General features: G+C 49.7%; 10 protein-coding genes across 11 annotated transcripts; 6 read left to right on the forward strand and 4 right to left on the reverse strand.

The window, feature by feature from the left end:
• Positions 1-82: 82 nt before the first annotated feature.
• HMPREF1120_02544 (uncharacterized protein) lies at positions 83-928 on the forward strand (the record flags this gene model as incomplete). The annotated part of the gene is made up of 1 exon (XM_009156587.1): positions 83-928. The coding sequence occupies one exon, from the start codon at positions 83-85 to the stop codon at positions 926-928; it is 846 nt and encodes a 281-aa protein (XP_009154835.1).
• A 731-nt stretch (positions 929-1,659) lies between these two features.
• Positions 1,660-3,281, forward strand: HMPREF1120_02545 (aminotransferase, classes I and II; the record flags this gene model as incomplete). The annotated part of the gene is made up of 3 exons (XM_009156588.1): positions 1,660-1,847; positions 1,895-2,249; positions 2,301-3,281. The coding sequence occupies 3 exons, from the start codon at positions 1,660-1,662 to the stop codon at positions 3,279-3,281; spliced, it is 1,524 nt and encodes a 507-aa protein (XP_009154836.1).
• Positions 3,282-3,319: 38 nt separating this feature from the next.
• HMPREF1120_02546 lies at positions 3,320-5,156 on the reverse strand. 2 transcript variants are annotated; one of them, XM_009156590.1, is made up of 2 exons: positions 3,649-5,156; positions 3,320-3,579 (listed from the first exon to the last, which is right to left on the reverse strand). In XM_009156590.1, the coding sequence occupies exons 1-2, from the start codon at positions 4,263-4,265 to the stop codon at positions 3,573-3,575; spliced, it is 624 nt and encodes a 207-aa protein (XP_009154838.1). In that variant the 5' UTR covers positions 4,266-5,156; the 3' UTR covers positions 3,320-3,572. The 2 variants fall into 2 exon arrangements, with proteins under 2 accessions (XP_009154838.1, XP_009154837.1); XM_009156589.1 differs by having other exon boundaries at positions 3,320-3,593.
• Positions 5,157-5,867: 711 nt separating this feature from the next.
• Positions 5,868-6,719, forward strand: HMPREF1120_02547 (uncharacterized protein; the record flags this gene model as incomplete). Its single annotated transcript, XM_009156591.1, has 1 exon — positions 5,868-6,719. The coding sequence occupies one exon, from the start codon at positions 5,868-5,870 to the stop codon at positions 6,717-6,719; it is 852 nt and encodes a 283-aa protein (XP_009154839.1).
• Positions 6,720-7,249: 530 nt separating this feature from the next.
• HMPREF1120_02548 (tRNA modification GTPase) lies at positions 7,250-9,568 on the forward strand (the record flags this gene model as incomplete). The annotated part of the gene is made up of 1 exon (XM_009156592.1): positions 7,250-9,568. One exon carries the CDS (start codon positions 7,250-7,252, stop codon positions 9,566-9,568), a length of 2,319 nt encoding a protein of 772 aa, XP_009154840.1.
• A 176-nt stretch (positions 9,569-9,744) lies between these two features.
• Positions 9,745-12,379, reverse strand: HMPREF1120_02549 (uncharacterized protein). The gene has a single exon (XM_009156593.1). The coding sequence runs from the start codon at positions 11,183-11,185 to the stop codon at positions 10,742-10,744; it is 444 nt and encodes a 147-aa protein (XP_009154841.1). The 5' UTR covers positions 11,186-12,379; the 3' UTR covers positions 9,745-10,741.
• A 2,697-nt stretch (positions 12,380-15,076) lies between these two features.
• HMPREF1120_02550 (uncharacterized protein) lies at positions 15,077-17,447 on the reverse strand. The gene is made up of 2 exons (XM_009156594.1): positions 17,048-17,447; positions 15,077-16,889 (listed from the first exon to the last, which is right to left on the reverse strand). Exons 1-2 carry the CDS (start codon positions 17,211-17,213, stop codon positions 16,570-16,572), a joined length of 486 nt encoding a protein of 161 aa, XP_009154842.1. The 5' UTR covers positions 17,214-17,447; the 3' UTR covers positions 15,077-16,569.
• On the forward strand, positions 15,616-15,951 carry HMPREF1120_02551 (uncharacterized protein; the record flags this gene model as incomplete). The annotated part of the gene is made up of 1 exon (XM_009156595.1): positions 15,616-15,951. The coding sequence occupies one exon, from the start codon at positions 15,616-15,618 to the stop codon at positions 15,949-15,951; it is 336 nt and encodes a 111-aa protein (XP_009154843.1).
• A 300-nt stretch (positions 17,448-17,747) lies between the features above and the next one.
• On the forward strand, positions 17,748-18,590 carry HMPREF1120_02552 (uncharacterized protein; the record flags this gene model as incomplete). Its single annotated transcript, XM_009156596.1, has 1 exon — positions 17,748-18,590. The coding sequence occupies one exon, from the start codon at positions 17,748-17,750 to the stop codon at positions 18,588-18,590; it is 843 nt and encodes a 280-aa protein (XP_009154844.1).
• On the reverse strand, positions 18,495-21,337 carry HMPREF1120_02553 (uncharacterized protein). Its single transcript, XM_009156597.1, has 2 exons — positions 19,814-21,337; positions 18,495-19,755 (listed from the first exon to the last, which is right to left on the reverse strand). Exons 1-2 carry the CDS (start codon positions 19,874-19,876, stop codon positions 18,784-18,786), a joined length of 1,035 nt encoding a protein of 344 aa, XP_009154845.1. The 5' UTR covers positions 19,877-21,337; the 3' UTR covers positions 18,495-18,783.
• Between the last annotated feature and the right edge of the window lie 4,658 nt (positions 21,338-25,995).

The following is a 25,995-nucleotide window of genomic DNA, read 5'->3' on the forward strand; positions in this document are numbered from 1 at the left end:
CATGTGTTCATGAGAGGGGTAAGTCAATATATGTTAATACACTAGGTATGCACGCTTTCTGCTCAAATGACCAACTCCAACGATGTTGTTCAGCGGCATAATTCGGGTGCTTACAGCACTTCTGTGGGTTTGTGTGTTGGTGGGCGTGGTCATCGCGCAAGATTCTACGACTTCCTTCAGCAATGGAACGACCACGGCGAGGACCTCACCAACGATAACGGGAAGCTCGACACCGTCGTCATCTGAACCCCCGGACGTCTGGCTCAACGTGCCCAATCTCTCCGTTGGCCGCATCGAATTGGACGTGGACGATCTCCGCGCCGACATCAACTTGAACGCACAAGTTGCAAACTTGGTTACGCTGAATGCCGGTGTGGCAGTCTCTATTCAAGAAGTCAATCTTACCATTGCGGACGTTGAAGCCGAACTGGAACTGATTGTCCGTTTGGGACACCTGGTCGACATAGTCAACCGTGTATTCGAGTCCCTGGATTTGAATCCTCTGCTGATCTCCACCATCAACAACGTTACAAACCTACTGGAACCTATTGTGGGTGCCGTAGATGGCCTCCTCGGATCCATCACTCAGGGCGGAAGCACTGTTTCTTTCCTCATCGACAATCTAGGAAACATTGTGCAGGAAGTGGGCGGAGTGAGCACGATTGTGGGCAACTACCAGACCAATATGACCGACACGGGCGTCAGTCAGACACTGTCTGGTGGCCTTGTGGAGAAGACCTATTCGTATTCGCCGCTCAATGCCCTGGTGAACATCGTTTTCAATGCTGCCGGTCAAGTGGTTCAGGCATCGGTGGCCAAGAAGAGTGGTGGAGGGGGCACAGCGACAACTCCGACATCCAGCCCCGCAACGTCTGCTGCACCAACCGCAACGTCAACGCAGCGATCAAATCATAGAGGTGGACATTGAAAGTCAGGACCCGATGTTTGAGGAATGCCAAGTCCCCTCGACTGGCGATGAAAGAGGCACAGATGGCAACAATGTAGCGGTGCTACATCAAGAATGACCCTTCAAACAAACGTAAATGAGCGTGAACTGTAGCGCATCCAGTTGCAAGTTACCCGTTACCCGTCGCTGTTGTGACCAAGACCCTATAGTTCTGGGATGACTGACGTACTTGGGGCCCGTAGTACTGCCAATGTTATACGATGCGTGGTGAAGATATGAAACCAGACGCAAACGCACTCGGAGTGGAGGCTACATACCTTCCCCAGTGGTCCCACGGTCGTTCAAAGCCGCCACCCACATTAGCCAAAGAGTTCACGGGTGACTTCTTTGAGGCATGAGTTGAAGAAGGAATCAGGAGGCATGGCTGTGATGAAGCGCAATGACATCACCAGCATTATGCTCATGTGAAACTTTAAGCTTGAAAACAAGCTTAAGGACTCTGCCATTTTCACGGTGAAATAAACCCGACGCTAGATTTAAGCTTAGCTGTTGCCTTGAATGAAAAAGCTTGGCGTTGGTTCCTGCGTCAGGCTTCGAATTGCTCCGCACTTCAATCGAATACCCCAGATTCCCAGGTTGCTACACGCCAGTTCCTTGATTTTGAAATTCGTACCACTTTGAAATACCCCTTTTACTACCCAAGGACTCGAAGGCATCTGATATCTTATTGATCACCCAGCAGCCCGTCGACCATGAGTTCTTCCACCGATCGCGTAGCCACCCTGAGGTCTGCTCTCCATGCTAGTGCAGACGGCCGCCGCTTCTCGATTCACCCAGAGGATGAGCATTCTTCTGCCCCTCACCAGAACTTGAGATCCCACCCTTCGCACAAGGTCCACGCTGGCTTAGACACCTCGAGAACCAGCACTGGCGTGATTTGGTAAGAGGGCGTCGTGGCTCCTTCTGAGCTGTAGCTGACCTGAGTAGGACAACTGAGCAAGCTGCCAAACACGGATTCATCGACGAGCCTGAGAAATGGGCCAATCTTGGTCAAGGCGCACCCGAAGTTGGTGATGACATTGAAGGCTGCTTTCCCCGGCCTAAATCGATCCCCATCAGCTTGAAGGGTCAAGAATATGGCCCAACCGCTGGCATCAAGCCTCTCCGGGCCGCTGTTGCGAACCTTTACAACGACAACTTCCGTAAGGGTAAAGAATCCCAGTATACATGGGAAAATGTCTGTATCGTGCCCGGTGGCCGAGCCGGCTTGATCAGAATCGCGGCTGTGCTGGGCAATGCCTATCTCGGCTTCTTCATCCCCGATTACACCGCTTACAACGAGGTACTTATACTTGACGTCGCTGATGGTCTTTCGTACTGACCACCGTCTCAGATGTTAAGCCTGTTTCGAAACTTCGTCGCCATTCCCACTCCTTTGTCTGCCGCGGATGGATACCACATCCACGTCGACAAGATTGTGGACGAGCTCGCACGTGGCACGTCTGTCATATTGACCTCGAACCCCCGCAACCCTACAGGTCATGCTTTGTCCCAGGAGGAGCTCTCATTGATTCAGGACATTTGTCGTGATAGGGCCACGTTGATCTTTGACGAGTTCTACTCTGGGTACACGTATAGTTCCAACTGCGACGGAACGACAGTCTCGGCGGCAAGCAATGTAATTGACGTCGACAAGGACGATGTCATTTTGGTTGACGGTTTGACCAAACGTTTTAGGCTTCCTGGTTGGCGTGTTGCCTGGGTCATTGGTCCGAAAGAATTCATCAAAGCTCTTTCATCGTCTGGGAGCTACCTCGATGGAGGCACAAATGTCCCGTTCCAGGAGGCGGCAGTCGAGATGTTGGACCCACCGAAGGTGAAGGAGGAAATGAAGGCACTTCAGCGCCATTTCAAGATGAAGCGGGACTATGTTCTCAAACGACTGAAGGAAATCGGCTTCACTCAAGGTGACCAAGAAATCCCTGACAGTACCTTCTACATCTGGCTCGATCTCACCACGTTGGACCCACCTCTGCCCAAGGATAGCAACATCGACATCTCCAATGGTCTCTCCTTCTTCGATGCGCTCTTGAAAGAGAAGTGCATAGTTGTGCCAGGCATATTTTTCGATCTGAATCCTTCCAAGAGACGAAATCTCTTCGACAGTCCTTGTCACCATTTTGTCAGAATAAGCTACGGGCCAAAGATAGACGTGCTCAAGAGGGGCCTCGACAGCATTGAGCGAGTGGTGAAGCGTGCCAGGGGCGAACTTGGAGACTACGACAGTGCAATTCAAGAAGAGCCCGAGGAAGAGAGCAATCAGGATCCCGAAAAATCCAGAGAGGGGCATGGGCAAGGCGAGCACTTGAACTGATAAAGACACGAACCAAACGATGCCACGAGAGACCTAGACGAGCTCAGTAATACATTATGACTTGATGACCAAATTAATCCATAGCTTGCAGTCCGGTAACGCCACAGCCCAGATCATCTCATTTCCCAACTATACAGACGGCCCCTTGTCCAATGTCCTCAACATGCCGCTCGCTGTTCCCAACACGCCAGGGCTTGGGTGTATTGCGTTCGTCACGACAAAGCGCGAGGTAGTTTCGGCAGCTTGGGCGGTTTGGGCAACTTGGGCAACTTGACTTTGGGCAGTTCCAAATCAAGCTCTGATGATCAATTTCTATGGTTAGCGTTTAGATCAGTGCCGTGCGACAGTAAAGAACCTGCGGACTTACAATAGTGCTAGTGTCAGATCACCGTGGATGCTGGCCTTGAGCTCAATCTCAATATCCAGGTTCAGCTCCAAGCGCAGTTTCAAGCCGTCCTGATCCATTGGGTCTTTCCCACTGCTGTCCTTCGAGTCGTTTGGTCGCGCCGTCTCCAGCGGTTGTGTGGGCGGTGCTCCCCGCCAAGGGATTTCACCCCGTAGCATACGAGCATAGGTGACAGGGCCGTCCATCGACTGAGAAGGAGGCTTTATTCTCTCAAAAGGTTGCGCCTCGGTGATGTCGCGAGGATCCGGGTTCTGCAGCCATTGTTGTTGTTGTTGCTGCTGCTGCTGTTGCTGTTGCGGCTGTCGTGCTAGTTGTTGCTGTTGACTTTCCTCGCCCTCGTCGATCGAGGCCATGGACTGCGCCGAGGCATTTCCTGCTTGAGCATTGCCTTGCGCTGCTTTTCGCTGTCGCTGATTCTGTCTCCTCCTTCGACGTGATTGTGATCTGGATCTTGACTCGTATCCTTGGTCGTCGGAGGTGGTGGACACTTCGGAAACGCTACGCTCTGGGGCGGGAGGTCGGCTCGGTTTCTTGCCGGGCGTCTTTTCGGGTGTCGGTGTTTGCTGTGGCTCTGACATGGCTGGACGTGGCCACAGTGGTGAAACGGAAGGATAGAGTTGTGTTGCAAGCTATCTGTTTCTTGCAGAGTCAAACAACGACAGAAAATGAAAAGTCAAGTCAACAGACGGTTGGTGAAGGTAATGTGAGCAATGGACAACCGTCGAGAAAGGGATTGATGACAAGGCGGGAGAGAAACTTGTTAGCCGGTGGCATTGGTATGGGGAAAGGCTGCAACAACGACATCATCGCTACCAGTTTGTACGTGTACCCATGTCAGTGTCGCTCGCCAGTCAAGCTACCTGACTTACCGACCTCTTACTTCATGGCGGTGGAGGTGGCCTTCGTTTCTCGCTTGAAGCAGCAAGATCCTCGTGTCGATCCCTTTTGTCGATGCTCGCGGTGGTCCAAGATACTCGGGCCCATTCCCTGCCAACGTGGCTCTGGCCATGACGGCGGAACTTGGAACAATCCCGGTCGGTGGACACCCGCCCTTGACCACCTGACGGCCCAAGCCAGGCGGGTGATTTGGCCATGGACGCTGACAGCTTTACCAAGTGTGGCCTGGTCCCAAGGATCCTTTGCTGTGGCGTTTTGGTCCGGCACTTGATGGATTGTGGCGTTGGAATTCACAAGGAAAAGAAGGCCGGTGGGTTGGGATACATCCAATGACAGTTGTTGCATGTGCCTGACGGACCTCCGCCCTTACAACTTGGAATCTGCCGTCGCGAGCGTCAGGCCCTTGCTTCCTGTCAATTCCTTTGTCTTTGTCTCGAAGACCAAAAACTGCAGAGCATTATTGAGAGGTACCACAGTACCAGGCCGTATTCCAAGTTACACTACGGTCTGAACAAGCATCGCTGCAGCTATCCGAGGGTGCCCTTTGATTGTTATGCAGACGCCCGCGTCCAGCCGTTTGGAAGAGCTCAATGTGGCACAGAATCCGCCGCACAAGCACATTCCTGAGTGGGTAGCCTGAGGGCTCCACATCCAGAAAAAAAGGCGAGCTCAGTGGTGCCGAGCCGGGTATCCCCAGTTTCTTCTCGGCTACCGGAGCCTGCTACTACAACACTGACAGTAATGATATCCACGGTAAAGCGTCATTCAAGCCACATCCAGCCCCGGGCGCGCTGATGCTCAATACTCGATTCCCCTTCTCCGTTGGTAACATTTCTCTCCAGATCCTGTCTTGATCCCTGTCACTGAAACAGCCACGAGGGGCGGCTTCTTGGATTGGATCTGCCGCAATTGGATTTCGAGGTCTTTAGGGGCTTGTCAGTCCATCGTCGATGCCAGTTCCGTTGTGGAGATGGCATCGCTACCGGGCCAAAAAGCAGCGGCATTCGACGTCACTGCTACGCGTCTGCACACCAACGCCTGGTAACTTGGTACAGTTGCGCCCGGCACTGGCCGTACGCTGACGTCGAGGTGGGATTTGATGCGACAAAGATCCTGCATGGGTGCCTTTCTTTGCCGTTCCTTTCCTAGGTAGGGCGGGTGGTGGTAATGTAATCTTACGTCGTTCTGCTCCCCGTCTCAAGTCGCATACTCTTTCCCGCTGCATCCTATCCTTCCACACCCTCCCCCTCTACAAACTTTTGTCTTCTGGACTTTCCTCCACCATGTCTGCTGAACAAGAGACCAAGAACACCGAAGAAACCCAAGTCGGCGGAAATCTCGACGCTGCAGGATCTGCCTCGGGCGCCGCGAGTGTTGGAGCGTCTGGATCACAGAAAAAATCCGAAGAACAAAGACGAAAGCCGAAAAAACTAGGCCAGAAAGGCGGTCAATCGAACGGCAATACACCTCAGAAAGAAGACGCCGACGGCGAAGCGGACGGTGGCAGCGGCGGCGGCGACGACAACCAACAAGAAGCACCTTCAACACCCACGCCACAGGCCCAACCACAGAAAATGGAGCAACAGTCTCGCTCCAAGTCGAGACAGGCCAGTCGAGGTCGCGGTCGTCCATCTAGTCAACCACCCAGCGACACCGACAGTGCATACCGAAGCGACGTGTCGCAGAAGGGCGGACGACGGAATCGCAACCGCAACCGCGGCAAAGGCCAGGCTCAAGCTCAGGCTCAACAACAAGGGGGAGGCGGCGGCGGTGGTCCACTCGATGCCGTTGATGAAGTCGGCGAGACTGTTAATGGAGTTGTCGATGGTGCCCAGGGTGCCGTTGACAATACCGTTGGTAACATCGGCAAGGCCGTGGGCAAGCCTCACGAAGCGCTAGGAGGATTGCTCCACACCAAGGGAGGGAATGAAGATGAAGACAAGAAAGACGACGAGGAGAACGAACAGTTGAGATTACGACTCGACTTGAACCTCGACATTGAAGTCCAGCTGAAAGCTAAGATCCATGGCGACTTGACCCTAGGTCTACTGTACGTGTTGATGTCCAACTCCAACTGTTTTTTGCACCAGAATAAATCGAATTGGGATCTGTTGCTAACCTATCACAGGAACTAGTGCTTGATGAATTGAACCTTTGGCGCCTCTGCTGTCCTTTACATGCCGTGGTCCGTGGACCTTCCGGTGGCCCTTGACACTTAAGTTGCACGGAGACTACTAAGTATATCATTGAGAGGGTCGTCTCCATCGGAAACACCAGGTCATTTGGACATGGTCGGATGGTGGTCAAGTGTGTTGCAGTGTGCCCACGGTGTTGATGTCAGTCAGTTTGCATATTGTCATGGTTGTTGGCGAGTTCCCTTTGTCGATGTAGGTAATAAATCCGGCTCGAGTATAATATCCATATCCCACCTATTTGACGAACCCGAATGTCCTCGCCAATGTTCGACATGGAGATGGAGCCATAATTTGTACATGCTGGTGCTCGAACGCATTTGTATGAACCCTGCACGTGACCTCACGTGGAACTACAGTGGTACAAAAGGACCAATTGAGGCCCCAGCCCGTGTCAATCGTGCCGCAGTACAAGAACAACACTTTTGTCTCCGACCCTGTGTCCCCCATCCTATGTAAGGTCGTTCGTTCGGATGGTATGTCTCGTCATCAGTAGCCAACATCTGGCACGGAGGCAGATTCCAAGATATGCCAAACTTTCACTCACCGCAACAGCGATCCGAACTTTGACGGCTGCAGTCCCTCGCTCGAGTCCGTGTCCGATTCCTATCCCATTCCCGAGTCTTCGACAACATATCTCGCATTACGGGACCGATACTCGAAGAGATGATCCGTACACCACCTGGCGATCCAGCCCAGGACACACGTCCGCTTCGGACACGATATACGCGTTATCCAGCGCCCCAGGCCGAGCAGCAATAGCAGTAATCCGCCTCTCCGGACCGGCATGTCTAGACGTTTATCAAAAGCTATGTCCGGGGCGACCACTCCCCAAACCGCGCACGGCAACGCTGAGGAAACTGTACCGACCGGAAAACAATGATTCCGAACCTCAACCGCAACCGCACCCGCAACCGGTCCCGCTCCCCGACAGCGACCGCATCCTCGACACCGGCGCTCTGGTGTTATATTTTCCCGCGCCGAACAGCGTGACGGGCGAAGACGTTTTGGAGTTTCACGTCCACGGCGGCCCGGCGATCGTGCGGTCTGTTTTTGACGCCATATCTGCGTGTGGTGCAACACCAAAAAATGGGAGTGGCAGCGATCGTGGTACCGCCAGCGACAGTGTCAACGGTAGTGCCGGCAACAGGATTCCAATCCGTCCCGCCGAACCAGGCGAATTCACAAAACGGGCATTCTATAACGGCCGGGTCGACCTAACCCAAGCCGAAGCGCTAGGCGAAACCCTGGCAGCCGAAACAGAACAACAACGACGTCTTGCCGTCAACGGCACAGACGGTGGCGCTGGCGGTGGCCTAGCTTCGCGATACGAATCATGGCGCAAGATGCTATTATACGCCCGTGGCGAGATGGAGGCCCTGATTGATTTCTCCGAAGACCAGCACTTTGACGAGTCACCGACACAATTTATGGCGTCGGTCGCGACGCAAGTCGAGGCCCTAAAAAGGCAGATTGAAATACATATCACGAATGCCAATAAGGGAGAATTGCTGAGGAATGGGATTAGCGTTGCGTTGTTGGGTGCTCCTAATGCGGGTAAGAGTTCGTTGTTGAATCGCATTGTGGGGAGAGAGGCTGCGATTGTTAGTGCGGAGCCGGGTACGACGAGGGATATTGTTGATGTTAGTGTTGACTTGGGTGGGTGGTTGTGTAGATTGGGCGATATGGCTGGGTTGCGTGGTGGCAGAAGGGTTGGGGGTGAAACCACAGCATCAACCTCAGCTTCGAACCCTTTTTCTGCATCGGATTCGGGAGGGCGAAGTCAGTCTACTACTACTACTCCCTCAGCGGTGGTAGGCCAAGTCGAGCAAGAAGGAATCCGCCGCGCCCGCGAGCGAGCTTTACAATCCGACGTTGTGGTGGTGTTGCTTGCGGTCGGGAAGAAGACAAGCTCAACCTCCAATGCCGGTGACCACTCGTCGTCGTTTGACTTCGACGTTCCTATCAACGACGAAGTTGCCGAAGCAGTGGCCGACTGCCATGCAGCCGGCAAGACGATCTTGGTGGTTTTGAATAAGGTCGATTTGCTGGTGCAGCACCAAAAACAGTCCGATTCCAGCCACAGCCACAGCCACACCATCGAAGGCTTCTTACGGAGAATCCGTGCCCGATTTCCAATGGTTCCCGAGCATCGGATCTGCATGATCTCTTGCAGAGCAGCCGACATGGAAGTGGAAGCGATAGCAACCACGGCTACGACAACCATGCCACTATGGGCACAATCCGACCCCGGCGGTATTCAGTCCTTCCTCGCACAGTTGACAGGTGCATTCAAGGATTTGACATCTGCCACCACCTCCTCTGGCGGCTCCCTCGACGATTCTTTAACTCCCGCTGAAGCTCAGTCGTACTGGACAGCCTCTCTATCCGTCACGCATCGGCAGAGCATGTATCTTCGGCAATGTCTGATGCATCTTAATGACCTTCTTGACCAGTGTCAGCAGTGTCAGCCTCCTCAGCCCACGCAAGGAGGACCCGAGGAGTCTCTGCCTCCGCCCTGGAGCGACGTTGATGATGCCAACTACAACAACTACCTGAACGGCAGCACCAAAACTCATGATGTTGATGTTGATGTTGATATTGCTCATGCCCCGCAACCCTCGAGCGCCTCTCTTCAAGCCAGTCCCAGTCCGCTTATCACCGATGATAGCGTCGATATCGTTACGGCGGCAGAACATCTGCGCTTCGCTGCCGACTGTCTGGCCAAAATCACCGGCATAGGCGAAGGTGGTGATGTGGAAGATGTACTTGGAGTCGTCTTCGAAAAGTAAGTCTGGCCTCTTCCTTTTTTCTTTCAACTCCTTTTTTACCTTGCGTTTCTACTTTATGTTGTTGTGTTACGAGTGACCTCCTTCGTTGGAGGCGCCCAAAAAGCACCAAAAGCACCAAGAACCCTAAAGAAACGGTGTTCACGATCAGAAAAGACAACGAACAGCTTCTGCAACCATGTCCAGGTGTATCAACGTCTGGGATTCGATTGTCTATTTTTTGACTCGCGGTGATCTCTCCTGTCGATCCCACGCCGCGTGAAAGGTCCTGCCTCCACGTCTTATTTCCGCACAGTCCCAGTGGGGTGATTCTCAAAGCATATTTTACCCTCTTGCGAGTGTCGGTCTTGAACATCAAAGTGTCTATTCCCAAAAAACGCCCCAAACCGCCAAATATCCTGTCCGGCGACCTGCGCCTTAATCTGGTGTCTTGCTCCTGGAGCAACGACTTAGGACAGCGCCCCTGAAAAAAAACCCCCAACGCCGGGTAATGCCGCTGAATCGCTCCGAATGCTGGCAATGCCGAAGAAACAACGAATGTGTTTGCTGATTATGTGATTTTGGTCTGTCCAGGTTCTGTGTTGGAAAATGAAAGCCCGAAAATCGAAACAGAAGATAGCGATGGTGGTGATGGTGTCTGCCGAAAGGCCATCATAAAACCTCCGCTCGTTCAGAATCGAGAATTGCCGCCCTTCCTCCAGTTCCCCTGCGCCAGGTGGTTTCCTGGTCAAATTAATTTCCGGCATTAATTATACCCGCCGCGGCCCTGCATGGCTGTGGCGGCTGCGCGATTGTATCCGCCGCGGCCTTGTTGTTGTTGCTGTTGTCTGTTGTAGCCACCTCGGCCTTTCTGGGGCGCACCGCCTGCGGGCGTATTGTATCCGCCTCGTCCGATGGCCATCGGAAGAGAAAAGAAGGATATGAAAAGCTGAAGGAAAGAAATTGTGGGCTGGTTGTTTGGATTTTCAAGGATGCAAGGAGTCGTTGCAGCAGAAAGTGGAATTGAAGCGATAGAGAGATCAACCAGAGGAGAGAAGAAAAAGGAAATATGTTGATGCGAGTGCCTGACTTGGGCTCTTGACTTGTTGGGTCGGTCGCGTCTCTTGCTCCAAGGAAGTGCCGTATGGATGATCGCGAAAAGAAATATAGCCAGAGAAATAAAGTGGAGAGAAGAACTCAAAGAAATACTGTCTTGCGTATACCTCCAAGCGCGGTTGAGCTGTTCAGGGTGCTGTTGCTGTTGTTTGATGCGAGTAATGTATCGAAAATGCTGAACAGGAAAACTGGAACAAGATCAAACGATACAAAGGAAATGGTAAGAAGGGAATGTATTGGTGTTGTTGGTTGCGTATGAATGGAATGAAGAAACAATTCTTTGATTTGGCAATGGAAACAGACCTTGATATATAGCTTCCCTTCCAGAAGGCCCAAAGGTACGGATATGAACATGGATGGACGGTCGAGCGAGCATGTGAGGGCCAGATCATGGTCGGATCGATGGGAGTCCGCTCGCTCGGGTCCACTTGCGGACCCGTGAGATCCACAGCTAGGGCTCTGCAAGGCACGATGGACCCCCGTGCTCGGGTGCTGGTGTAATGTGAGATGGTGGTGATGGGCCATGTGTAATCATTGCAGCTGCTGCGGCTGTTAGGCCAGATATGGAAACCTTAGTCGGATATGGGTCAGTCAGGTTCGTAGGGCGTCCACGGGTGCCTGGCGATCGATGGGCGATGAGGTGACTTCGGGTATGTGTGCTGAGAAATGAAAAGATCCGGCAAGCCGTGGGGGCTGACGAGAAGCGCATTGAACAGGCATCGCCATTGCTCTCCTTGATTCAGAGGGTTCTTTGTAGGGAGACGAGTTTAGACCTATGCCAGGAGGAATCTCCAGGGCGGAGAGCTGGACAGAGCCAAGCATCGACGTCGCACTGTCGTCTGCCCTGATCCGCTCTTGGTACATGGCGTTTGGTGTAGTTGAGCTGTGGGTAAACCTCCGTAGTTGCGTACCTAGGTAAGTACCTGATGACGGTGGTAGTAACGGGCTACCTGGCACTACACGATGGCCGCCTTGTAGGGCTGACAGGATGGATCCACATGCGTCAAATAGTGGGAGGGCAGGTGAGATGGGACTTTTGCAACGGCCAGGGCCGGAACGGGAGGGATACGAGACTAACCAAAATGCATACAAGGCATGTGAAGCTTCCAAACATGCGCGGTACAATTTGAGGGTTGTGCTTGTGCAGTAGTGAACCTGAACTTAGCCAAGGCCTCAGCCCTTGGGAGCCGCCGGAAAGGTGTTCGAATCCCTGTTCAAGGCTTTCCCTACTTGAGCTGTAACGGCATTGTGCCAGAGAGCACAATACTATTTCCGCAGAGCCATGGCCTTGAGACACATTCAACGTTGCATTGCAATAGTGTTAGCGTGCAGTGGGCGATGTACCGGCCGTACCATGTAGTGGTGGACTGAACTGGGTTAACCGGAGATGTTTTCGTGTGCTAATTCGGTTCACTGGGACCATAAACCCGTCGAGGTGACTAGTGCTGCCTGCGCTGCCCTGCACTGTGTGGCCTGGTACTGACATGGCATGGAAATGGCCAGGGGCAGCATACATGATGCATGGCTTGGTTGTAGAACAATGTCCGGATTTGGTCAAGGTCTGCTTACACTGCCGCGCTGTCATGCATTAGGTTCCATGATGGCCGCAAGAGACCTACGAGATCAAAACAGAGAGAAGAGAGGACAGGGACAGGAAAGGTCAGAGACGATGGGCTCGGACTGCCAATGTCACGGATTGTTTGAGCGTGTGGACAAGGGCCTGTGGTTGAGTCTGTGCGCGAAAAATAGTACAATCGTTGTCACTTTTCAGTTTTAGTGACGAAGGCTCGACCTTGAACGAAATCAGTTTAGCGCATTCAGCATTCGAGTCAGGATAGTGTTTAGCATGAATTAGAACTGCCAAAGATCAGGGATCATTGGTCCATGGCCCTGCGCTAATTCCACTCAATCGATGCTTACTAACTCTAATGCTTACTAACTCTCATCGCACCGACGCGGATTTTGGCAGCGGCTACAATCTTCGGTACTACTTGTAGGTACTAGGTATCTACTCTCTCCCAGACAAGCCATACGATAGGACACTGGCCGTCGTATCACTCAGTGAGGCGCAGCGCAGAGCAAGGTTGCAATCCAGGCGATATGCACTTGGCTTAGTGCATTCGAGCATGCCAGCAATTGATGCTTCATTGTCCAATACTATGCATGTCTCTCCCATGTCCATCTCTCGGTCATCCATGCACCCTGCTCGAAGGTTGGAGATGCGATCAATTTCCGCTTTCTATACCTGTTTGTGTCATGTCGCTGTCGCTGCCGGCATTTGGAATAGATCTACGATGGCTAAAGCACTTCACCTGCTGCATTGCCCTTTGTTCTGGGCGTCTATGTCACCAACTGCGAGGCTGAGGCTCCAGTAATGAAACCTAGTCGAGTCACAGCCTCATCAGCGGAACCAGCACACTGGCAGGCCCGTCTTGGCTTACATTGCACATAATGCCAACTGTGTGTTTCGACTGGTGGGACGGGGTTAACGTGTTCTTTGAAGCTGTCAACCCAGTGTATGAGTATCCGTTGACTCTCAGTCGTATTCAGCATGCAGCGCCCACCGATCAGGCATCGAGAGACTATACAGTGCAAGGCAGACTTGTTCGAGTGCGGCTGTTGAATGGCTGTCTGACGTTTCAAGCGGCTCAGAGTCATGCAGTGTCCAGCGTCCACACACCGGGAGGGAAACGTTCGATCGACCGGAGACTACCCGGACCCCAGAAGCCTCCCGAAATAGAAACATTGCTTCTACCACTATCCCGATTGAGGATACGCGCATTCTCCAATTCGAGTCTGTTGCTTATTGATGAAGAAAAGCGAACTTCCCCTTCGGTTCGTGAGTTTGCATATTCGAACACACCACCGTTGTCACGCCCTTCTTGCATGCACCTCGCATGTCATCTTCGACCTCCTGGCTGCAGTCTCTCCTGATATTGGCAGGGCTCCGGGATACCCAGATATCATATGCCTCGGTAAGTCTGAACTCGGCCACCTAACCTACTCGCTCCCTGCGGTAAGCTTATACCTGATTGCTGCGACGACTCGGTATTTGGGCCTGTTCATCCTTGACATCAAGACCCGAATAAATGAGCCTCCTCTTCACTTTCCTGGACAGATCTCAGTCCGTTGTTCTTATGTAAGTGTTCGGCGCGCCCGACCCCCTGTCCCTTGAGGGCAGGGGCCTCACACCAGCGCTTACCTTCAATGACTTTGCCGGGGTTGATCATGATTGCAAATAACGTGGTCGAAGACCATTTCTCGCGAGGACTTTCAGTCCACCCATTCCTTGCCTACCCGGTCTCCTAGGGCTGCAAGCGGGCTGTGCTTACTTCGATTCGAGCCTTGCAGGGATGAAGATACATCCGGAACTGGACTTCGAACCATCCATGTCCCTCGACGGAAGGTCGCTTGAGACGCATCATGCGCATGCCACGCCGTCCAGCTGTTTGAACCTATGCACTCTGAGTACATTGCGGTAAGTGATCCTTGAGAGTTGATCCGAGATTAGAAACTCCTGGCACCCAACAAACAATTGCGGCCACTGAGGCAGGTGCGTCACTTTCTTTTCAGGGGTAACTATTGCCATGATCCTCTCGACGGCCCTCTCGACGGCAGTGAGACGCCGAGCTACCGAGTCAGGAGGCATATGGCAGTCATTCGTGCCTTGTTGTTTGAAGAAGGACATTCAGTTCCAGTCAACCGTCACAACCCGGTGATGCCGTGCCGCCGCCAGAAAATGTTCATCTTGGTCATCGGTAGGCATCTTAGCTTGATGAGCCATCCCCTTTCGTCTGCCCAGACAAGGACATGCAGCAGCTGCTAAACGGTTTGTTCTTCCACCATATGTTCTGCTCGTCATGAAATGCATCGTGCGCATCTATACTATTTGGGTTGGCTCAAAGGGCCTTGCTTTCTTTGTGCCACTCACTACCGATCATCGTGCTCGCTCGTCGAGGAATGATCATGTCCAGCAATCCGTTTGTGTCGTTGATGCTTTTTGTTAAGTAAAACAGCTGGCTGGCTGGGTTTGCAGATATCCAGTATTTGTTTGTCCGAGAATGGTTTGCTCAAGGTGAGAACGGGCTTATGATTCGTCGCTCATATCATTTCCTGTATGACTACCTTACCTACAGGCCACCTAGTAATGTCTTGTGTCATATTATGTCGATATCTTTGTGCCAGTGATGTCCAGCTGAGCTTAACTACTTGTAGTAGCTAATTATTCACATGGCTCATTCAATACCTCAAGGGAAGACACCAATTACACTGTTGCTGCAGTTATGAATGTCATCCTCCCTACCGTGGTCTATCACCAGATATGAGGCAGTAGCTTCACCGACATTGACTGCATACAAAGAAAATTCGAGATGACGGGGGACAGCTGTACATAAGAGACACCTTACACCTAAGGTAGCCAAGAATAGAGTTGCCGCTATAGTTATACCCAATTCCTTTAGCTATCAATAATGGAAACCAGAGCTTTACAATACTATCCGGGAAGGCGATATTTTGTAGATGGCGGCGACTGTCGTGGTGACAATGACTGGCATATCATTGTTGAGTCTTGTAATATTCACATATTTTTCTGGTATATAAATATTCAATGGAAGCCGGTCTGTAAGACCTAGTTAGTATTCTTGTCACAGACCGTTTCTTCTCTGCTTTTTCTTTCGTGCATTCATTCATTCAGAGTCGCCGTTGTGCTCCCCTGGACAGAGTGTGCGTTTGTTGCGGCAACGGTTCACACCGCAAACCATGAACGACACAAGTGAGTATATGAACGGCTACCGTGCCCCTGCGCTGCCTGCGAGTCCTTTCTTTAAATGTTTGTTTCTTTCTCATATTTAGATCGACATCGAGATCGAGTTCAGTCCTGTTCACTCCACTCCACCCCATCCACAAGCACTCGACTGAAACACACACTCAGCTCTCAAGGACGAAAGCTGCTCAAAATGGAGAAACATAGCAAATACTACGTTTCTCCCTTCGAATCGGCCATCGCCCTCGCCAACTGCGTGGTCTGGCTTGTGGCCGCGTACTTTCTCTATCGCCAAGTCCAGGAACGACGCCATGATGCCGCCAGAGCCAGAGCCAAAGCAGCCCAAATTCAAAGCCGAGCCAACATGTCCAACCCTTTCGATGATGACTATGACTCGGGTAACGACCAAGCCACCAGACGACGACGTCCGTTTGCCAGCGATGAGGATGAGCATGAGGCTCTGATTGAGGCAAGTCGCAGAAAGTGGGAATACGTCAAGGCCAAATATGGCGGTGGTGAAGAGGCCTGAAGGTTGTTGTTGCCCGCTGGCTGATTCGATATTTGAGGTGAGATTTGGTTCTTAATATACAAACGGTTTGTGTTGTAGATTGACTGGATCTGCAGATAGGCCGGGATTTTGGAGCTCGACTCGTCTGCTGGCCTTCGTGGTGGGTTTTCTGGTGATGCGGCTTTCAATACTACACGACAGCTGGGGTGGTGTGAATAGGATTGGACATGGCGAGGTCTGTCGGTGAGCTGAAAAGTTGTTGCCAGCGAAACAGCCCTGCCCATTGCTGTGTTTTTGCTTTTTGTGTCTTGTATAAGCGATCAGGGCAAGTCCGTACTTCGCATACTCGAGCCCAAGGTTGTCGATTGGACGGCGGTGGGCGTCTTCGTATTGCCGGAGACGCGCGCGATGAGTTCGGGCTGCCCCAATGGTGGCTGTTTTGACTCAGCAGCAATAGTGAACGAAGAGACTTATTCGCACAGCATCTTTCAGACCCTCCTCTCCTTTTGCCCATAAGCTTGTCCAGAATGTGAGCAAAGACCGAACCTCGAGATGTCAGTCCCAAGGAAACGGTGTCACCAGAACAGCGCACCCGGACAGATTCCCATCGATTCTTCTTTTCTTTATTTTTCTCGATCGTCACCGCCACCAGGAGCTTCCGCTCTTCTTCTTCGCCTCACCCTCTTTATCCGCTGCCAGCTTTCTCGCCGCCTCCAGCGCTTCCTTCTCCTCTTGCTTTCTGGTCAATTCAATGACCTCCTGTCTTCTCTTTTCGACCGCGGCCAGTTCTTCCTCTCGTTGTCGCCGTCGGTCCAAAACCCCTTGAAACCATTCTTCTCGCGCAGCGTCTTCTTCCGCTTTCGTCGCCCACTTGATCATGCAGCTGTTCATCTTGTGATGTTGAGCCCGGCAGTTCCATGCCACGGTTATCGTTCGTCCACGGGCACAATCGGCGAACTCTGGATACCAACGACGGTCAGCATTTGATACTCGCCCACAAGAGAAAAAGGAAAGCAAGACAGGGTCGGTCAGCGGTGAAAAAGCCAGTTGAAACAGGAATCTCCTAACAAGCATAGGATATATTTCTCCCACAAACAAGACGCCAAACACAACCCACCTTTGATCTCATCTTGACATCTCGAACGTACTCGTGCGTAGTATGCTCGACGGACCTCCGCTTCCTGAGCTGGAGACAAAGGGAGAGGATTACGCAGGTTCTGCTGTGGTCTGCTGGTTGTGGTGGCCGGTTGCGGCTCGGGCACGACAGAAGAGGCCATGTCCATGCTCTAGGATGAAGGTGTAGTATTGTTGTGACCCTTAGTAAATTGCTTCAAGGGACAGCAATACGCTGAACATAGGCGGAAGACCAGGTATCACGTTTCAAATTGCAAATGAAAAGTTGTAGTCAGTAATGGTCAAGCATTGGAAACCGGAGCTCACGAGTTTGATGCAGTGAACTGACTGTGGAGGTTGAACTGCAGACGCCGCCAGACTTGGATCTGAACCCCGGCATCAACACTCGCCGACCGAAGTGGCCGCCGGATTTTCATTCAACTCCACCACTTTTTATACTTTCCGTCTCCGAGTCTGGAATTTTATTATTATCACTAAATAATAATCACGACGCGAAGCATTTGACTATTATCATAATTGCCCACAGCCCGAGATTCCTGTGGCCTAGACAGAGACCTTCAACTTCGTCTGCACCACCGCCGACACACACCCATTCCTCCTCCCATTCGATAGTGCTTGTCCCGGGACTCCCTTCCCTCCTCTGACCGGCGCATAGTCGAACTCTCACTGACGGCGCCATCGCCATGTCGTCCCTCCGCAACGCCGTCGCCCGACGGCCTCACAAAGAGCGATCCCAGCCCCAATCCCGCGAGAAATGGGGTCTGCTAGAAAAACACAAGGACTACTCGCTGCGCGCGCAGGACTACAACACCAAGAAGAAGAAACTGGCCCAATTGTCCCAAAAAGCCCGCGAGAAGAATCCCGATGAGTTCGCCTTTGGTATGCTGAGCCAGGGCAAGGCCGGCTTGGGCAAACACAAGGCTGCTTCTACTGCCACCGCACCGGGACCCTTGAGCCATGATGCGGTCAAACTCCTCAAGACCCAGGATGCAGGATATTTGAGGACGGTCGCGGCCAGAGGGAGGAAAGAGATTGAAAAGCTGAAGCAGGAGGTTGGTATGGATGCTGTGACTGTGGCGGGTGGTGTGCTGGGTAAAAGAAAAGTATTTGATGACGGAAATGAAGAACCTGGTTCCACCCGAGGCAAAAAGCGAACTTCGGATGGCGAGGTCCGAGTCGTCGGGGACACTCTTGTGAATGGGACTTCTGGCGAAGTGGAGCAACAGCATCTCAGTTCTGAGGACGAGAATGATGTTGTAGACCACAACCCGCCATCTACCAAGCGCAAGTCGAAAAAGGCATTGGCGGCGGAACAAGATGCAGCGGCACGGCTTCGCGCAGAGCGGAAGAAGAGAAGACGGCTACAAGAGATGCGGGTTGCGAAGCTCGAGGCGCTCAGGAAGAGACAGCGGGAAATCCTTGCGGCTGCCGACGAACTGGAGCTGCAACGCGCCAAGATGGCAAGGACTGTTGGAGGGGTCAACAAGAATGGAGTCAAATTCAAGATCCGGGAGAGGAAGAAGTAGAAGGGGAAGGGGACTACTTGACTACCTAATGAACAGCAAGACGGGCCGTTGTCTGTCGTTTAAATGACGGCGCCATGATGGAATGAGACACAAAACCCACGGCCTCCTTGATTGCTTTGGCCCTGTTTATTAATGTGTACCGTAAAGGTTTATTACATGGCAAGTCCACTGCTTCAAAGCGATTGTATGGCCTTCACGCTGGCTGTTTTCGTGTCAACTCTCTTCCGAGAAGCCAGCCCATGCCTTCCAGTTGCTCTATGCGAAACTTCACGCTGCTCTGCAGGAACGGAAATAACCCCCAATGGCCATGCGGCAAGCCAGGGTATATGAAAGTCTTGGTCTTGATTCCGTTCTCCTCCCGCAAGATGCGCTCGTATATGAGTCCATCATCGCGCAACGGGTCCAAGCCGTCGATTTGAAAGACGGCCGGAGGCAAGTCTTTGTGTCCGTTGGGATGGTTGACGACAGCATACCAGACTCCGTCGTCTTCGTCAGGCTGGTAGCCACCCATATACATGTCGATGGCGGCAACTGGGAGGACGGGCGCGTTCCTGTTTTGTTCATAAGACAGGAAATACGGCCGGTACTTCTCCGGGCACTTTTTCTCCGGAATCAGATTTGGAATGGCGAGATACTGGCCTGTCAAGGGAGGTGACAACTTCTCGTCGCGAGCCAAATGGGTCAATATCGCCGTAATATTCCCTCCGGCTGAGGTGCCTCCTACTATGAAGCCCTTGGATGGATCCGCTCCCCAGGACTTTGCGGATGCTGCGGCCCATTTCAGACAATCCCATGCATCCTTGGGAGCGTAGGGAAACTTGAATTCGGGAGCCAATCGGTAGGATGCCGAGATGCACGTCGCGCCAAAAGCCATGGTGAAGGTGCGACAACTCTCTTCCTCTCGCTCGGGGCTACCAACGCAGAAACCACCACCGTGGAACATGACAATCAGTGGGCTTCCACTTGGCAGAGGAGTGGTGCGCTGGTAGAGCTTTGCGCGGAGGCTGGCCCCGTCTCTTGTAGGATACTGAAGCTCAGTCTCTCGAATCTCTGGAGGAGGCGGGCTGAATGTTTTGATGATCTCCGCGTCACGTTTCGCAACGTATGCTTTGTACTCTTCAAGATTGTCATAGTTGACTGGTGGGAGGTTGGCGGAATCGAGGAACTATACCATGCCATCAGTAAGATTACACTAGCAGTTGCAAGGGCATAGATGGACAAACCGCTTTGAATTCAGGGTCGATCTGCCCAAGAGCGAGAATAGCCTCCTTGTCTAGATTTGCCATGTTGAATACCTAGGTCAGGTAGTATATATGCTTCCGAATTCGCACTTGAGATCTATAATCTATGGAAACTGCAGGACAGTGGTTATAAAGATAAAGGCAAGGTGAAAACACCGCTGCCTGTCTATGTTTTATGATGTCTTCGGCCCACATCCCCTTTGGGTCATCCGAGTGTCCTCATGACATTACAATTGCTCGGTACCGTAGATTCAGAGCGATGAGCAGGCAACCTCATTATTTCTCAATAAGACCACCTACTGGCTGAGCAGCCCAACTGGCGAAGTTCACGGCGGACCTGACGCCATTTGTCCTTCCCGAGTGGATTTTCATGGCTATACGCATGGCTATACGCAGGGGTTTGTAATGGCAGCATAGATAATAAGTTGCGCCACTCAGGGCCGCAGACAGGAGCCTTTGCGGTTGCAGCAGAAGTGGACACTATACGCTGCCATGGTGCTGTACCTAGGTAGACAACTCAGCATTCCACTTGATGTGTCCTCAGGAACCGCTGTTGTCTTGAGGCGAGCCTTGCTGTTATAGCAAGTTGTCAACTCGCCCGCGGATCGGGCTCAGGGCCTACAGAAGCCAGCGGAGATTGGTCATGAACAGACGCTGGTTGGCTTGCAGGCCAGTGCTTGATGTGACGACCTTGACGTTCGTTTGACTCCCATTGCTCAGTCAACCCTCGTTCAACAGCTGGACATCCTACTTGTGTTGTCATCTTGCAGCTTCATTGGTTGAATCGTTCAAGGTGATAGAACTGATACCGAATGTGCGGCAAGACCAAGAGCCAGCAAGGGTCGGGCTGGCGTTGACAGTTCCTGCGACCGTGGATGTCACCGGACAGCGACTACGCAGGACTAGAGCCGAGCCAGGAACCCCTAACAAGCCAAAGGAGCCAGAGGGGGCGGAGGAACTCTGGAAACAGACTCCCGGGGAAGATAAAGTGGTTGCGGTAGTGGGCTTGCTACCCAACTGGCTGAGGCCCAAGATCCTGGATTCCGCTGCTGGGCCAAAGGGAAAGTTAGTGTCCTCCTATCCCTTCAACCCTCCGATCATCCCTGAATAGGTAGGTAGGGGACACAACTCCACTCGGGCTCTTTTCACGTCCGGGATTGTGATCATGCTTGTCACTCTCGTCTGTCCCTCGACTGGCGTAGGAGCGCGATCGAGACGACTCTACACCGACTCGCGGCGGCAGATGGAGGACAGCTGGGGGCGAGCTCGTTACGTTGGCCGACGGGGGTGTTGCGGTTGCTGAGAATCTTGGATAAGGAGCGAAGAAGGAAGAAGGCCTTCTGGAAGCGGGTAGGCGAAATAGTCGGTACCGATGTGAAGAGAAGGGGTTGATACTATAGTACTAGTAGCAGCAGTAGAGGAGGACAGGAGAAAGCACGGGACTGCTTAGCGCTGTTGAGGGTGTGTTCGCGGCCAGCATTTCAAACCGCCAACTAGCAACAAAACGCGCTCAAATCGACAAGTTGCTACCCGCGTTTTGAGAGTAGGTAACGCCAAGTACGACAGCGTATAACGCGGTTTTTTAGCGCCCTTTTAATATCGAATCGACAGTTTAAACCGACGGTAGCGAACTACGTATCTAAGACGCAGTTCGGCTACGCTCGCTTTAAACTTCTCGATATTCGTACCCCTTAATTTATACCTATTTTTAACGAAATTTCTATAATTCTATTCTAATAACTACCTTTTTTACTATATATAGAAATAGCTTTCTAATAGAATACGTAATAGATAATAAAAGCGTTATAAGCGCCGCGTTACCCTTAGACGGATATCGCTACTAAGACGCTATTAAACGGGTATATCGCTATAGTGCGTAAAGGCACTAAATAGACGGTAAACGGTAACTTTAAGAGGCGCGTTTATAAGGATATTACCGACGAGTTTAAGGCGAAGAACCTTCTAATATCGTCTAGTACGTAGGTAAAGAGTAAGCGTAAAATAGTATATAAATATAGCCCTTTTTTTTAAGTACTCGTATATATCGTTTATTAACCACTTCGAGCGAGCGTAGTTATGGAACGACTTTCGATCCTAGACTTAAATTATAGAGTAATCAAGCGTAATAGTCGACGAGTATAATCGTATATAAGCGAACGACGATAAATAGCGTAACGTTATCGCCGCCGACCCTAAAAACGTATATTAATAGTATAATCCGTTACCTTTTTATAACCTATTAGTAGAGATTTTTATAGATACTTACGCTAAAGAATTATACTTATAGGGCGCTAACGATAGCGTAACGCCGGAAGAGGATAATAATACGTCTCCTAGCCAAAATCTAGTAGAAGATATATTCTAGGCTACGTTATAGAATATAGAAGAGGTAGGCGTCGATAACGAGAATAACGAAAACGATCCTATAATAAAAGTTAACCTAATATCTATTAAAAGTGAATATACTTACCCTAATATCTATATAGGTTACTACGCCGGCGAACTCCCGTAAGCGCTCTATAATAAGCGTTTTAACGTAAGCCGAATTAAGAGGTGGAAAGGCGTTTAATCGGGCGCAGTTAGATGCCCTAGAGCGCGTAGTAAGTGCTCTTAAATACGTATAGCGGAATACTTCGTCTAAAAACGTAGTAAAAGAATCCGCTAGGACTATAGGTCTAAGATAACTACTAGAGGAGTACTACCTTAAAGGCGAAACTCGTCTAGCCGCTATTCGAGTACTAGCGCTCGATATTAATATCGAGATCTAGTCTAGACTCGATAAATAGCCGGCTGCGCGCAAGAAATAGTTAGAATATAAGTTATCGAGGCAGTTAGGTAAGAATATCGTATTATAGTAGATAGATCTATCTCTTTTTCAAGTTAGTATAAATTATAGTATATTTTATTCCCTATCTCTTATAGTTACCGTATAGCTATTCTATATTACCGTTACTATCTTATCTCGTCGTTTATTTATCGATTTAGCGTCGGTAGATAACGTAGTTAAGGGAGTATATATAGGAGATAGTTCTAACGTACGGTCGATTTACGCGAGACTAGTGAAATCGGTATCTCGCCTAAGATCGGGGTTAAGATCGATATTTAGGTTATAAACCGCCGTTAACGCTAGAATAAGGTTTATCTATTACTTAAGAGTAAACGTAGACGCTATCTATAGTATATAAAACTTCGGTTCCTCTTTAGTATACCGAATACTCGCTTAATATAATTTCGTAGTTAAGAGTATTTTAGATTAAATAACTCCTTCTTATTTACCGGCTTTAACTTTACGTACTCCTATTCCTAGAGGTAGTATCTCGTTCGTTAGTAAGGTACGAGGTAGAAGAAGGAGAAGGAGTAGTCTACGTCGGCTAGGAAGTATCGACCTTTAGAAGGCTTAAATCGACCTTTTCGAATAGCGTTCTATACGACTTTAGTATTATAAGTAGAACCTTCCTAACTAGCGTAAATAAAGGTAAACCTAAGTCTAAAATTATAGATAGCGAAGACGTTCTATAATAGAAAGCCTTTCCTATTACGCTACGGAGATTACTCGCTAACTAGGATATAAGTATAAATATAAGTACTGTCGAATACTCCTATATAGTCTTTAAAGAAAGGGTTATATTTAGTATTATTCTCGATCTTAGGCGATACTAGAGACGTCTCTATCGATTAGCTAATAAGCTTAGAGTATATCTCGATAAGAGTAAGTAATACGGCGTTAAACGAAGTAGAGACCGTTACGAGAGATCGACTAAAAAGTAGTTAAGTCTATTAAAAGCTACTACCGGCTCGATAGAGATTTAGGAATATCGCTAATTACTCTTCTATCGTAATAGTATAAGTATCCTTTATACTACTAGTTACTCTAAGGCGTATCGCTAACGCTAGAAAAGTCGTCTTATAAAGCTCTATACCCTTAAATAACTAATACGGATATTCGAGCTATTCTACTACTCTTTCCTAGCCTTCTAGAGGGTTTCGAAACGCTCTCTATAGTGCGCGCCTAGCCGATCTATTATTAATAACGATAGTAATAATAAGATAGGCGGCTAGGCCGTATAATAACTCGAGCGACTCGTCGGTAGATATACTAATATCGACACTATTAGTTATAGACGTAGGTTTATAGACGTAGTTATAGGCGTAGTTATAGGGCCTACTACGAGTATCGAGTAATTCTACTAAAATACGAAAATATAGAACCTAGGTGGATTTTGGTGTTAAATTAGCGCGCAATTCGAACGGGGCGCATCCCTATTTAAGTGGTCGAAACGCGGGTTCAAACCGACGGTATTGAAATGCTGGCCGCGAACACACCCTGAGTGGTCAAAGGTTAGCAAAACGACCGTAACAATCAAGGGGCGTTGGAAGAGAAGGGAAAAGCACACCACCATGGCACCCATCAACACCAGGGCAGCCTATATTTCGCCCAAAGGCATCCTTATTTCGCCCAAACGCTAAACTGAATAAGGTGAAGATTTTCGCTTACCTGTTTAGGCAATAATATTGTGCTTATTTCGCCCAAATGACGCGCAGAACGCGCTAGACGCGTTAAGTGTTATCGATGCGTTCTTCTTAAACTATAAACGTATAGTTATATAGGAATTACTAATTTTTCGCTATAAACTCTATAATTAAGCTAACTCTTTTTGAAGCGCTAGTAGTAATAGTATCCTAAGAGTATAACGCCGATTAGGAAGTCCTCGATAAAGTACTCGAGGCGTACCTTTAGGCGATAGATAATAATATCGACGACGACGATTTCGATACCGATTTATTATCTCCTACGCCTACTATAAGGCGTGATTTTAACCCTCCTCCTTCTACCGCCTATTCGAGCGAGTAAGCGTATTTTAAGGCGCTCGATAAGTAGTCCTATCCGCGGGGGTACGGTATACGTATGTATTAGAGGGTACGAGATAATAGAGGCGACGTTAAGACTGTATATCTCGTGTATAATCGGGCGAATACTCGGAGCTCTCGTAAAGTCGAGATAGAAGATAGGAAGAGGAATAAAGCGTCTCTATTACGCGACTATCGGTTTAAGCTTATAATAAAGAGGAATAATAAAGAAGAGTACTTTATTTAAACGCCTTAGGACCTTACTTACTCTTATAAACCTTATTCGAATTATCCTTCTTTAAGGCGCCGCGCGCGTCGACGGGGGCTAAATCGGCTTATTAAAGCGTATTTCTAGGAAGGTTTTAGTATAAAGAAAACCCTATCGATACTCTTATATTATATCGATATTCCGATAATCTATAAGAACGTTATTAACGAGCGATAAAGAATTTATAAGAGTAATTTAGTAGGTAGGATTAATCTTTAGGCGCTTATAAATAGTATTCGAGAGAGAAACTTCGTCTCTTATATCGACGTTAACGAGTAACTAAGACTACGTCGACTCGTCCTATTTTACTACCGCTCTTTTAATTAATAGCGGCGTTATTCTAACGTTATTCTAATCGACGTAACTTATAAAATTAATCGATTTAGAATACCGCTCGTTAATATTATTAGCGTAACGGCTAATAATAAGTCGTTTTTTATCGGCGTAGGCTTCCTCGAGTACGAAACGACTAAGGCTTTTATATATTTACTTAAAAAGTTAAAGCTTATTTACGATACTATAGGAATCGAAAATAGACTCTCTATTATTATTACCGACGATAATTCGGCCCTCTAATCTACGTTAAGTTCGCTCTTCTCTTAGTCTTACTATTTTCTATATATCTAGTATATTAATAGAGCGGTCTAAGTATAGATAAAGCGATACTTTAGAGATATCTCTAGGCGCTCTAAAATATTCGCTAAAATTCGGGCTAAAAGAGATCGGATATAAGAAAAATAGCTTAAATTTTAAGGCCTATAGTACGCCTATATCTTTATAAAGATATCTCGAGATACGGATAATAATTAGTCTACTCTTAGGCGATAGTATAACGAGAAAGATAAACCTCTCGTCTAATATCTTCTCTCTATCTAGATAGTACGAGAGAAGTAATTTATAAAAGCCTATATCGATAGATTTTAGTATTTCGATAACGTAGTAACTTTACGCCTTATCACGGAGCACTGCTACGAGAGACTTGCAAACGTATGTGCTGTTTATGATATGAATTCTAAGACGAAGGATTATGAAAGAGTAGCGCTCGGTT

This window comes from Exophiala dermatitidis (assembly GCF_000230625.1).
Source record: "Exophiala dermatitidis NIH/UT8656 unplaced genomic scaffold supercont1.2, whole genome shotgun sequence".
In the NCBI taxonomy this organism is placed as follows: domain Eukaryota; kingdom Fungi; phylum Ascomycota; class Eurotiomycetes; order Chaetothyriales; family Herpotrichiellaceae; genus Exophiala; species Exophiala dermatitidis.